We start from the raw sequence: 13,939 nt of genomic DNA, 5'->3' as shown, positions 1-13,939 counted from the left end.
TGCTGTGTACCTCTCAGCACCATGATGATCACAGTCAAAGCAAAAAGTTTGTTTGCAGTGTTTAAAGAAAAGGCTGGACCTGGATGTTGGATTTACTGCTAGTTCTGGATGGTTTAAACAATTCAAGAATCATTGCTCATTACATACTGGAAAAGTGGTGAGTCTGTGAGTGCTGTTGTGAAGGCAGCTGAAGAATTTGGGGAAGCTCTAGATAAGCTGAGTCTGGAGGAAGATTACTTGCCAGAGCAAATTTTCAACATGGATGAATCCTTTGTATTCTGGAAACAGGCTTAAAAGGACTTTGATCCATAAGGAGGCCAAAGCAATGCAAGGTTTCGAGGCTGTTAAGGATGGATGACAGTCTTGCTTGGGGGCAATGTTGCAGGCTACAAATTGAAACCCTTTGTGATTTGGCATAGTGAGAACCCTAGGGGCTTCAGGCATATCAGTACACACACACACGCACACGCACACACACACTCACTTGGCCAGTGCACTGCAGGAGCCATATGAAGTCATAGGTGACTCTTCCAAGATGACCTGCTGAATTGATATGCCTGCAAAATGGAGAGGTAGTATTGAGAGAATAACATACCTTTTAAGCTTTTGCTTATTGTCAGTAATAAGCAAACGCCTCCTTTAATTGTTGTTTTCATCCCAATATCAGACACCACCTCTTTGATCCAGCTGATGGAGTTATAGCAGCTCTGAAGGCCTTCTGTCTGAGAAAGTCCGTTGCCTTGTCGCAGCTGAGGAAGGCACTGAGAAGATTCTGATGTAATTCTGGAAGGATTACAATATCTGTGACTGCATTAAGAATCTTGCTTGGGCTTGGGGTAATTTCAACAAGGAATGTATGCATGGCATGTAAAAGAATACATTCTAGAGGTTTGTCCATGACTTCAGAGGATTTGCATAAATCACAAGGTCTGTGGTTGAGATGGCAAACAACTTTAACCTGGGCGTGGATGAGGATGACCTTAGAGGATCTCCTAGAGGTAGTTCCTGAGGAATTAACCGGTGAGGAGCCTTAGAGGATCTCCTAGAGGTAGTTCCTGAGGAATTAACCGGTGAGGAGCTGTGGGAACTGGAACAAGGATGCACAGCTGAAGAGGAAAGAGAAAAGGAAACTGCAGGAAAAGCAAAAGAAGAACCCCGCCCCCGCCCCCCCCCCCAAGAAAATGTGCAGTGAAGGATTTAGCAGAAGCTTTTGCAGACCTCAGCAAGCTCCTTAAGAAGTTTGAAAACATGGATCTCAATGCCAAATTGTGTTCATTAATAGAGAAGAATGTTCATGGTTCATTATCTGCATACAAGCAAATCTGTGATGAAAAAAGGAAACAAAGCACCATGGACATATTCTGATCAGTGTACCACCTCCTCAAGAGAGCCTCAGGCAGGTCCTTCTGCAGTTATTCAGAAGAAGGCGTTGTTATCATGGGAGATGACAGCTCCCACGGTAACATGTGTGTTATTCCTGAAGACCCTCTAGTGGGACAAGATACGAAAGTGGAAGATAGTGATGTTGTTGATCTGTAGGCCTAGACTAAGGTATGCATTTGTGTCTTCGTTTTTAAGGGGGGAAAAAAAAGTTTTTAAAATTTTAATAGAAAAAGGATTATAGAATAGGTATTTAAAGATAGAAAATATTTTTGTACAGTCCTACAATGTGTTTGTGTTTTGGTTTTTGGTGTTTAACTCCGTTGCTCAAGCTAGAGGGCTATGGCACGATCTTGGCTCACTGCAACCTCTGCCTTCTGGGTTTAAGCGATTGTCCTGCCTCAGCCTCCTGAGTAGCTGGGATTATAGGTGCCTGCCACCATGCCCAGCTATTTTTTGCATTTTCAGTAGGGCCAGGGTTTCACCATGTTGGTCAGGCTGGTCTCAAACTCCTGACTTCAAGTGTTCCACCCACCTGGGCCTCCTAAAGTGCTGGAATTACAGGCATGAGCCCTTGCACCCTGCCAATTGTGTTTGTGTTTCAAGGTAAATATTACTACAAAAGAGTCAAAAAGCCAAAAATTTAAAAGCATAAATTTAGAGCAAGCTGAAGTTCATTTGTTATTGAAAAAATTTTAGGGCTGGACACTTTGGCTTACAATCCCAGCACTTCGGGAAGCCAAGGCAGGAGGACGGCTTGAGCCCAGGAGTTCAAGGCCAGCCTGGGCAACAGAGTGAGACCCTGTCTCAACAAAATACTCAAGTGTGGTGGCAGACTCCTGTAAGTCTCCAGGACTGAGCTGGAGGTAGGAGGATCCTGTGAGCTCAAGAGGTTGAGGCTGCAGTGAGCTGTGATTGTGCCACTGCACTCCAGCTTGAGCAACAGTGAGAAAAAAAACATGATTTTTTTTTTTAGTAAGTTTGTGTAGCTAAGTGTTCATAAAGTCTACAGTATTGTACAATAGTATCCCAGGCTTTCGTATTTATTGTCTCACCCAGAGCAACTTCCAGTCCTGTAAGCTTTGTTCATGGTGAGTACTCTATATAGTATAGTTTACTAGTCACGCTGTCTGTTGACTATACCTTTTCTGTGCTTAGCTATGTTTAAAAACGCAAATACTTACCATCGTGCTAATCATTGCCTAGGGTTTTCAGTACAGAAACATACTGTACAGGTTTGTAACCTAAGAGCAATAGGCTATGCCATGTAGCCTGGATATGTAGTAGGTTGTACTGTCTAGGTCTGTGCGAATACACTCTAGGATATCACACCATCATGTATTTTTTGGAATGTATTTCTGTGGTTTAGCAACACATGACTGTATGGTAAACCTGAAGTCTTTAGTGACTTCCTTCATTTAGGGTTTTCTTGTCATTTCTAGCTGCAAAACGTTTATCTTGAAGTCATTAGTCTTTGGTTTGGTGAAAATGTGACTTTTTCTAAACATTGAGAACTTAGCATTGACTTTTTAATTTACACTCAAAAATACGCTAGGTTTTTTTGAGTTTTTTCTGTTTTATAAAGTTACTATACAAAAAGAAAAAACAGACTAAACAGTGCATTATTAAGAATGGGGGGGCATCTGGAATCTGTTAACTGCTTATCTGAAGTGGCATTCTAATTCTAGTTGTGTTTGTTTACTTTAGGACTATCGGACAAAACCTTTCTGCTGCAGCGCTTGTCCATTTTCCTCAAAATTCTTCTCTGCCTACAAAAGTCATTTCCGAAATGTGCATAGTGAAGACTTTGAAAACAGGATTCTCCTTAATTGCCCCTACTGTACCTTCAATGCAGACAAAAAGACTTTGGAAACACACATTAAAATATTTCATGCTCCAAACGCCAGCGCACCAAGTAGCAGCCTCAGCACTTTCAAAGATAAAAACAAAAATGATGGCCTTAAACCTAAGCAGGCTGACAGTGTAGAGCAAGCTGTTTATTACTGTAAGAAGTGCACTTACCGAGATCCTCTTTACGAAATAGTTAGGAAGCACATTTACAGGGAACATTTTCAGCACGTGGCAGCACCTTACATAGCAAAGGCAGGAGAAAAATCACTCAATGGCGCAGTCCCCTTAGGCTCAAATGCCCGAGAAGAGAGTAGTATTCACTGCAAGCGATGCCTTTTCATGCCAAAGTCCTATGAAGCTTTGGTACAGCATGTCATCGAAGACCACGAACGTATTGGCTATCAGGTCACTGCCATGATTGGGCACACAAATGTAGTGGTTCCCCGATCCAAACCCTTGATGCTAATTGCTCCCAAACCTCAAGACAAGAAGAGTATGGGACTCCCACCAAGAATTGGTTCCCTTGCTTCTGGAAATGTCCGGTCTTTACCATCACAGCAGATGGTGAATCGACTCTCAATACCAAAGCCTAACTTAAATTCTGCAGGAGTCAACATGATGTCCAATGTTCACCTACAGCAGAACAACTATGGAGTCAAATCTGTAGGTCAGGGTTACAGTGTTGGTCAGTCAATGAGACTGGGTCTAGGGGGCAATGCACCAGTTTCCATTCCTCAACAATCTCAGTCTGTAAAGCAGTTACTTCCAAGTGGAAACGGAAGGTCTTACGGGCTTGGGTCAGAGCAGAGGTCCCAGGCACCAGCAAGATACTCCCTGCAGTCTGCCAATGCCTCTTCTCTCTCATCAGGCCAGTTAAAGTCTCCTTCCCTCTCCCAGTCGCAGGCTTCCAGAGTGTTAGGTCAGTCCAGTTCCAAACCTACTGCAGCTGCCACAGGCCCTCCCCCAGGTAACACTTCCTCAACTCAAAAGTGGAAAATATGTACAATCTGTAATGAGCTTTTTCCTGAAAATGTCTATAGTGTGCACTTCGAAAAAGAACATAAAGCTGAGAAAGTCCCAGCAGTAGCCAACTACATTATGAAAATACACAATTTTACTAGCAAATGCCTGTACTGTAATCGCTATTTGCCCACAGATACTCTGCTCAACCATATGTTAATTCATGGTCTGTCTTGTCCATATTGCCGTTCAACTTTCAATGATGTGGAAAAGATGGCCGCGCACATGCGGATGGTTCACATTGATGAAGAGATGGGACCCAAAACAGATTCTACTTTGAGTTTTGATTTGACATTGCAGCAGGGCAGTCACACTAACATCCATCTCCTGGTAACCACGTACAACCTGAGAGATGCCCCAGCTGAATCTGTTGCCTACCATGCCCAAAATAACCCTCCAGTTCCTCCAAAGCCACAGCCAAAAGTTCAGGAGAAGGCAGATATCCCTGTTAAAAGTTCACCTCAAGCTGCAGTGCCCTATAAAAAAGATGTTGGGAAAACCCTTTGTCCTCTCTGCTTTTCGATCCTAAAAGGACCCATATCAGATGCACTTGCACATCACCTACGAGAGAGGCACCAGGTGATTCAGACGGTTCATCCAGTTGAGAAAAAGCTCACCTACAAATGTATCCATTGCCTTGGTGTGTATACCAGCAACATGACCGCCTCGACTATCACTCTGCATCTAGTTCACTGCAGGGGAGTTGGAAAGACCCAGAACGGCCAGGATAAGACAAATGCACCCTCTCGGCTTAATCAGTCTCCCAGCCTGGCACCTGTGAAGCGCACTTACGAGCAAATGGAATTTCCCTTACTGAAAAAACGGAAGTTAGATGATGATAGTGATTCACCCAGCTGCTTTGAAGAGAAGCCTGAAGAGCCTGTCGTTTTAGCTTTAGACCCCAAGGGTCATGAAGATGATTCCTATGAAGCCAGGAAAAGCTTTCTAACAAAGTATTTTAACAAGCAACCCTATCCCACCAGGAGAGAAATTGAGAAGCTAGCAGCCAGTTTATGGTTATGGAAGAGTGACATTGCTTCCCATTTTAGTAACAAAAGGAAGAAGTGTGTCCGTGATTGTGAAAAGTACAAGCCCGGCGTGTTGCTGGGCTTTAACATGAAAGAATTAAATAAAGTCAAGCATGAGATGGACTTTGATGCTGAGTGGCTATTTGAAAATCATGATGAGAAGGATTCCAGAGTCAATGCTAGTAAGACTGCTGACAAAAAGCTCAACCTTGGGAAGGAAGATGACAGTTCCTCAGACAGTTTTGAAAATTTGGAAGAAGAATCCAATGAAAGCGGTAGCCCTTTTGAACCCGTTTTTGAAGTTGAGCCTAAAATCCCTAATGAGAACCCAGAGGAACATGTACTGAAGGTAATTCCCGAGGATGCTTTAGAACCTGAGGAGAAGCTAGACCAAAAAGAGGAGGATGGTTCAAAATACGAAACTCTGCGTTTGACTGAGGAACCAACCAAACTACTACACAACGCTTCCGATAGCGAGGTCGACCAAGACGACGTTGTCGAGTGGAAAGACGGTGCTTCTCCATCTGAGAGTGGGCCTGGGTCCCAGCAAGTGTCAGACTTTGAGGACAATACCTGCGAAATGAAACCAGGAACCTGGTCTGACGAGTCTTCCCAAAGCGAAGATGCAAGGAGCAGTAAGCCAGCTGCTAAAAAAAAGGCTACCATGCAAGGTGACAGAGAGCAGTTGAAATGGAAGAATAGTTCCTATGGAAAAGTTGAAGGGTTTTGGTCCAAGGACCAGTCACAGTGGAAGAATGCATCTGAGAATGATGAGCGCTTATCTAACCCCCAGATTGAGTGGCAGAATAGCACAATTGACAGTGAGGATGGGGAGCAGTTTGACAGCATGACTGACGGAGTAGCTGAGCCGATGCATGGCAGCTTAGCTGGAGTTAAACTGAGCAGCCAGCAGGCCTGAGCGCCAGGCTCCCTGGCGTCGGTGACATGCTGCGGCCGAGAACTCTCATCTCCATTCAGTGTGATTGCAAAGCTGTCTTCTAACTGGTACTGCCTTGTGAGTGCTGGTTGTACTGTGGGACATGTGGCCGCTGAGTTCCAGTGGTTCTTTCTAAGTCTCTGACACGATAGGCTGATCTTGCTTCAGAACCTTCTCTGACAGACACAGTAACTAAATGTGAAAACCAATAAGCTGGTGGCTCATGAATACACATGAGGAAAAGCAGAGGTTTATTTTATCTGCCTTTTCAACATTTCTTTCCCTCTGTAAAATGATTGGTCTGATGTCTTTGAGAAGCGTTAACCTAATTTACATGGTAGTGTAGGGCCAACATAAAAGCTACCAGTCTAATGTGTATAGTAGACTTTGGGAAAAGCGATTTTTTTTCATGTATTCATTCTGAATAGTTGAAATGTATATTTGTACAGTCTTTTAGACCTATTCAAGTGATGCTCATGATACTGTTACTGTGTGCCCATCATAGATTTCTTTTTTTAGTGTTGACCTTGCTGTGTAATAAACGCTGTATCTAGTTTACCTAGCAAAAGCTCAGAACTGCGCTAGTATGGACTTTTGGACAGACTTAGTTTTTGCACATAACCTTGTACAATCTTGCAACAGAGGCCAGCCACGTAAGATATATATCTGGACTCTCTTGTATTATAGGATTTTTCTTGTTCTGAATATCCTTGACATTTACAGCTGTCAAAAACAAAAACTGGTATTTCAGATGTTTTCTGAAATCTTTTAAGCTAAAAATCACATGCAAGAATTGACTTTGCAGCTACTAATTTTGACACCTTTTAGATCTGTATAAAAGTGTGTTGTGTTGAAGCAGCAAACCAATGAGAGCTGCATTTTGGATATTTAGTTTTATCTTTAGTTAAACACCATCCTGGTGTATTCATTTATACCATCTAATATATGACACACTGTTGTAGTATGTATAATTTTGTGATCTTTATTTCCCTTTGTATTCATTTTAAGCATCTAAATAAATTGCTGTATTGTGCTTAATGTAAATATTTGCTTTATTACACATGACAGTCCTGTGTGTCCATTATATCTTGTGCCATTCAATGCCGTAACTTTCATCACAGATGGCAGTCACAGTCACAGAGGAAACTTGTGGAAAACCAAGATCTGTCATCTGCATAAAGAATGCTTTCTCTCGAGGCACCTGGTACAAAATGCGTTTTGTGGGTTTTTTTTTTCGTTTTAACTGAAAAGTAAACATCCTTGAGTTTTTCAGTTCACCTTTTGTTAGGGAGCAGAGCGTGCATATATATGTAAATATCTCAATGACTAAAAAAAAAAAAAAAAAGATGTAAACAGGGATTGGCATTAATTGGAAAGCAAAATTTTAATAGCCTGGTGGGGTTTTTTTCTTCTAGATGAAGTAAGTGTTCATTTTCACCTTAACAATGGGAACAATTGTAGTGCAGGCCGCTCTGCCTCTGTTGCCACTCTTGGCCATCTTGCTATTAAAGGAAAGGCTTTGAAGAGTACACACTTAGAGGGCTGTCAAGGTAGAAGGAGCTGGTATTTTTACTGTGTGTAGATTCCCAAGAGCAACTTGTACTAAAAAGTGGAAAGTTACAGGGAAGCAGAATTAGGCCAACATTTCCAGCAGTTAGTTGATGGGATGCTCCAATCCACAACGAGGCTGGTCAGTTGTCTCTCAAGGATACTGGCCTAGAGAAGTCTGAAGCGGCTGATGTCCTTAACTTCTGAGTCCCTTTCCGAAAGACTTGCTAATGCTGTTACCAGAGAGTAGAGATCTGACCAGCCTCTCCCTAAAATGCACAAGTGCAATAGACTAGAACCTTTCAGGAATTTGGGGCTGGAACGGAGCTATGTTAAATCTGTTATACAGGTAGATTATATATTCTACATGCACCAGCCAAAATTTAGGACAGGATGTCCCCACAGATTACCAAATCAGAAATACCAGCTGAATTTAGGCCAGCTCACATTTGGAAATTACCCTCCCTGATTAACAAGTGGGAAAAACTTAGCTTGAGCTTCTGAGTTCTCCGTGGAGGACTAGTGAGACTTGTACAGGCAGCAAAAGGCTCAGGGTCCAGGTCCCAGATGGATATTGGAACAGAGACAGATAAGTGTGTTTTCTCATTAAGGTGGTGGGAGTATGCCTTTTGGCATTCAGAAAAGGGCTTAGCCACCCTAAGAGTTGAAAATAAAGATTCCCAACTGGAAATACTGCAGAATCCCTAAAAGTGTCTAAATAAAAGCCATTTTAAAAGACTATCGTTGCTGTTTGCTTTCCAAATAATCTGGAGATCATTTAACATTAGGCTATGGCAATGTTCCACCTCCCAGAGGATGCTTATAAATGTAGGCTGAACAATTCTAACATGAGAAAGCCAAAGTATTCTAGAGTGTGTGTGTGTGTGTGTTTTGTTTTTGTGGAGGAGTCCAGGGAGGGGTGGGTTTTGACCCTCTGGTTTTCTTGTGGGAATGAGTTCCACAGACCAGCTAGGGCTGTGGTCTCTCTCCCTGTTGATCACATGGAGCATTTTCTCATCCTAGCTTTGGTTCCTTCTCATTGTGCAGTATAGGGAGAGAAGAATATCAACAGCTTCATTCTCTTCTTGAGAGCCAAGCAGAAAGGGTATCTCCCTCTCATACTGCTCTAGAATTGTCTGTCAGTTTGATCCAAATGCCTGCCCCTTTGTAAAGACATCCATTTCTGACAGGAACAAAATGAGTGCCAGATTTGAATACTGGGTGTATTAAAGATGGGAGTTTCCCATCTGAAATGCTTCATGCTAGAAATGACTCAACCTGCTTACTGCCAAATAAGTATTAGTGTACAGAAGGGTAGTTCCTTTACCCTTGGACCTCAGACTACTAGTTCTGCGTCCTTGAGATGGGGCTCAAGGATCATCTCTAGGTTCTACACCACCATTCGAGAACCATTCAGCTTGAGTGATGGAAATTTTCTTTCCCTATTGAAGTAGAAGATGTTGAATACATGGATATAGCAAAGTATCAGGCAGTGGTTTCTATTTTGCTTCCCTCTGCCTGTTGTGACCCTTACTTCCAACCCCCTGCTGAGCAGTAACTTGGTACCAGTTGAGGCACGTTTCACCAAAGTGTCAGGCAGGAAAAGCTTCCAGAAGACTTAAAATGAAGAGGCTGCTCTCGCCGTTAGGAAATGGCATTTCAGCATACCAATTATCAGTGGGTCACCATGAGGTAATCTAGAAAAACACCATCTTAGCTGATAAAAACTCGACAGACAGGTTTGAAAATAAAAGGCATTTCTCCCAACTGCTGGAAAGTGGCTTGAAAACTTGAACCAAAGGAAGGTCCCCATTTGCTGTTTTTTTGCATCCTGCTTCCACTGACTTTGCACCACTAATAACAGACTACTCACTGTAATTTGAACGCAGTGGAGCTACAGTATAGGTGGGATTGTGTTTGAAAGTCAGCACGTAAGAGTTGCATATAGTCAAAACCACTCCCTGAAAATTCATAAGTCATGATTTCAAAGTGTTCCAACCAAAAGGAGGGGACATGGGAAGGAAGGGCCAGGAAGTCATTTCCAGGAAAAGTCTTCCACATTATTTAATGAGTTTGGTTGCTCGTGTGTGTTTTCTGCATACAGCATCAATGCATCTGTGATGCATACCCCTTCCCCGTCCAGGACACCATCTAGCCTTAAGGTGTAAGATCGTTTAAACCTGAACTGGCTTTTGCAATTAAAAATCCTTATTTTTGGCCGCATGCTGTGGCTCACGCTTGTAATCACAGCACTTTGGGAGGCTGAGGCAGGCAGATCACAAGTTCAGGAGTTCGAGACCAGCCTGGCCGATATGGTAAAACCCCATGTCTTCCAAAATACAAAAATTAGCTGGGTGTGGTGGCGCATGCCTGTAATCCCAGCTACTCTGGGGGCTGAGGCAGAAGAATCGCTTGAACCCAGGAGGTGGAGGTTGTGGTGAGCTGAGATCATGCCATTGCACACCACCAGCCTGGGCAACTAGAACAAACTACGTCTCAAAAAAACAAAACAAAACAAAAAAACTTATTTTGGCCCCAGCACTTTGGGAGGCTGAGACAGATGGATCATCTGAGGCCAGGAGTTCAAGACCAGCCTGGCCAACATGGCAAAACCCCATCTCTGCTAATAATACAAAAATAGGCGTGGTGACGGGTACTTGGGCAACAAGAGCGAAACTCCCATCTCAAATGGAAAAAAAATCCTTATTTTATGTACCTTTAATAATAGCTTATTACTATAAGTGAAGCAAAATAGATACTCTAATAAGCAGACCAGGCACCTTTTAGGAACCATAATGCCATGTTATAAAAGGGCTTTTCCAATATACTTGATGTGAGTGCTGTTCTGGCTGCCATCCTAGACTGCAGTGGGACATGACAGCTGTGTACATGAAGTAGCATCTGCAAGTCCAGGAATCAAGAGCAGAGATCCTGCCTTGGAGACAGAGGAGGAGACAGTGGCATGGCTTGCCCACTGCCACTCAGTCTGCCAGCAAAGCTGTATCAGCATCCCCTGGGGAAGCTCAACTAGAACTCTCTCCTCCAAGAAGGGGTTTCTGCACAAGGGGCTCCACTACACCCTTCCTACAAGGGCAGTGTTGTTCCTCAAAACACTTCAAGCATCGGGTGCGGTGGCTCACGCCTGTAATCCCAGCACTTTGGGAGGTGGAGGCGGGTGGATCACGAGGTCAAGAGATCGAGACCATCCTGGTTCAACATGGTGAAACCCCGTCTCTACTAAAAATACAAAAAAAATTAGCTGGGCATGGTGGCCCACACCTGTAATCCCAGCTACTCAGGAGGCTGAGGAGAATTGCCTGAACCCAGGAGGCGGAGGTTGCGGTGAGCCGAGATCACGCCATTGCACTCCAGCCTGGGTAACAAGAGCGAAACTCCGTCTCAAAAAAAGAAAAGAAAAACACTTCAAGCTCTGGCATCATGAACACACAGCTACCCCACAGGTATTTTCAGAACTGACGTGTAGTTCCTGGGACTAATTGCAGAGCACTAGAATCCAAGGAATCCAAGGTGTTAGAGTCCTCAGACAGTCCAACCCTAGTCCTCTCGTACTCCAAAACCCCCAAACCCTGGAAAGGGAGTCGGAGCCCCAGGTTTCAGGTGCTGACAGGAAGGTGCAGAGAAGCGAACTTGTCCTGACATCGCAGCTGGCAACGGGGAAGCTGCTGACGAGGACACGGGCTACCTGAGTCCACAACTGCTGGTATTTCCCGCCACACCACGCACCTTGGCCTGGAGTGGAGACCGGCCTCAGAAGAAAGGCGGCTGCTGCCGTGAGTGGGAAGACACGTGTGAGCCCCACGCACTGTTCGGTCCCCGGCTCGGCGTTCCCCAAACTGACAGCCCACCACCATTGACAGTGTTGCCACATCTGCCTCACAACCGCTTTATGTTCTTATTACAGCTCAACTCCTGTCACCCCTTTGTTGGGGGGGACAGAGTCTCCCTTTGTCACACAGACTGGAGTGTAATAGCGCGACCGCGGCTTGAGCAGCCTCAACCTGCTGGATTCAGGCAATTTCTCCCGCCTCAGCCTCCCAACTACTGGGACTACAGGCGTGAGCCACCATGCCTCCCCCTCCCTCTCCCTTTTAAAGGAAAACAATGTCACCAAAAAGCAAAATCACCCAAAAGCAAAAAATAATTTGCCACAAATTCAGATGACCATAACAGTGACTAGGAAAGTAAAATACAAGACAAACACTAAATTTTTGCGACCTGGTACATTGCATGCTGAGGCTGCAAGCCTGAGAGCCGGGCTATTAACAAGGAAAGTCAGCAGGGTCCCAGGTCCATGAGCACCAAAATGAGACCCAGCCTCGGCCCAGACCTGCCTTATCCCGGGGTGACTCTGCTACCTCTCACATGCTAGGCTCCAAAGCCAGCCTGGACTCCGGCTCCGAGAGCTTCTCAGAGAGCTTTGCTGCCCTTAGCAGTGATGACTCACTTTGCTTTACCCAACCTCCGACGCTTTCATATTAATTAGGACTCTCATTGGCAGGTAACGGGAAATCCAACTCAGACTGGGCTTAATAAAAGTGAGAAGGGGACAACTGGCTGTGTCGGGGGAGGGCAGGCTGCTCAGGAACATCAGCAAGCATTCAGGTTTTCTGTCTCCATCCTGCCAACCACGGGGTCGCTTCATCCTAGGCGGGCACCCTGGTATCCACAGGCGGCTCCCACTGACCTGACCTGAGTGGTTTCCCCTTCACTCAGTATGGAGCAAGAATTCCGAACTCTGAGCCGAATGGACCATTCCTCAGCATCCAACGGTGCGGATGGGCTTTAGTCCAAAGCAACCTGGTCAGTCACTGAGCTAGCATTACTCTGGTTGGCTTAGACTGGTTGGGAGCCATCTCTGGAGCTCAGGTGAAAGCAATTCAGACCCAAATCTGTGCTACACTCACAAGGTCCGGAGGGATGTTGAGGACCCAGCACTTCAAAGGAAGCCTTGTGCCGTACGAAAACCAGATAAAAGGTGCAGTTGCTCCAACTCAAAAGACACAGCAAATCCTGAAAAATCTCTTGACCTGTACTCTCCGGAAGCAGTGATTCCCAGCCCTGGCTGCATACTGAAATCACCTGGGGAGCTTTAACGACAGGCAATGCTAAGGTCCACCCCGCTTGGAGAGTCTCGTGTAATTGGTTTGAGGTGTGGCCCAGCTGACTGCCAGACAGAACTGATGATTTAAAGAGACGCGCAGTGAACTACAAGTGGGCTACAAGCTCAACCCTTCCCCTGATAGCGTTATCTGCTCCTGGCAGTTCCTGTGAGACCATTTATTCTCTTTCCCTGCCATTCAACAGACACCTGCCAGCAGCCTAAGAAGAAACTGTACAGTAAGAGATACAACCTGTGTGTAGAAAACCATTTCACGAGTGTAGACCCACCCCAACATCTTATTTATCATGGCCACAAGGAGACCATGGCCTAGGCTGGAATCCTTACCTTCTGGGTGGTCCTCACTGCAGCAGTGCTAGGCTTGGGGATGGCAACGGAAGACCCGCTCCGCTGGCTTCGCCTCGGCCTGGCTCCTCCAGCTGAAACTGTGCCCATTAAGTGCACAACAGAGCATCTCCGTGGAAAGTTCAGTAAGAAACCCCTCCTAGTTGAAGAGGCTGGCTTTGAACACTCAGGCTTCACTGGTTTGCTTTTTCAGGGGAACTGTGTGGTCATTCTGACCAAATATAATGCATGTGTCCCCTGCTGTCCCCCCTTTAGCCGCTTCTCCAAACCCAGCATCGTGAGCAGTCCTTAAAGCACACTCTGCCAGAAGGCCCGGCGAAGACTGCAGAGGCCAACCTCAGAGCTGCTGCCCTCCTTCACTCCCGCTGCTGCAAGCCTGAAATGCATCAAGCTGATGATTACCTGTAAGAATTTCCAGACTTTTGAAGCCACAGCGAGGCCAGAGAACTCAGAGAGGAGATTCTGAGACAGCTGCTGGAAATGAGAACTACTTTGAACTCCTCCCAAAGATGTTTGCACTCTTGACCATAATGCAAAGTGGGATTTAGTGGGATTTTGCTTTAAGATGGAGAGGAAGATTTCTGGACACCTGCAGTTGCCTGGTCAATTAAACATCTCCAGGGAGTTAGTAAAACCTGTAAGCAGACATTGTGGTCTATTTACAGAATCTATCTGCCTAGCTTCTAACCT

At 45.0% G+C, this 13,939-nt stretch overlaps 1 protein-coding gene across 3 annotated transcripts in view; it reads left to right on the top strand.

Moving 5' to 3' along the window:
- ADNP (activity dependent neuroprotector homeobox) overlaps positions 1-8,503 on the top strand; it is a 41,972-nt gene extending 33,469 nt beyond the window's left edge. For all 3 annotated transcript variants that reach the window (XM_074406655.1, XM_039479265.2, XM_074406653.1), the window contains one exon: positions 3,088-8,503. In XM_074406655.1, coding sequence (XP_074262756.1) covers positions 3,088-6,198 — 3,111 coding nt within the window. In that variant the 3' untranslated portion in view covers positions 6,199-8,503. The remainder of the gene's footprint in view (positions 1-3,087) is intronic.
- The last annotated feature ends 5,436 nt before the right edge of the window (positions 8,504-13,939 follow it).

This window comes from Saimiri boliviensis, chromosome 9 (assembly GCF_048565385.1).
Source record: "Saimiri boliviensis isolate mSaiBol1 chromosome 9, mSaiBol1.pri, whole genome shotgun sequence".
Classification (NCBI taxonomy): domain Eukaryota; kingdom Metazoa; phylum Chordata; class Mammalia; order Primates; family Cebidae; genus Saimiri; species Saimiri boliviensis.
This window is presented reverse-complemented; position numbering and strand designations above follow the sequence as displayed.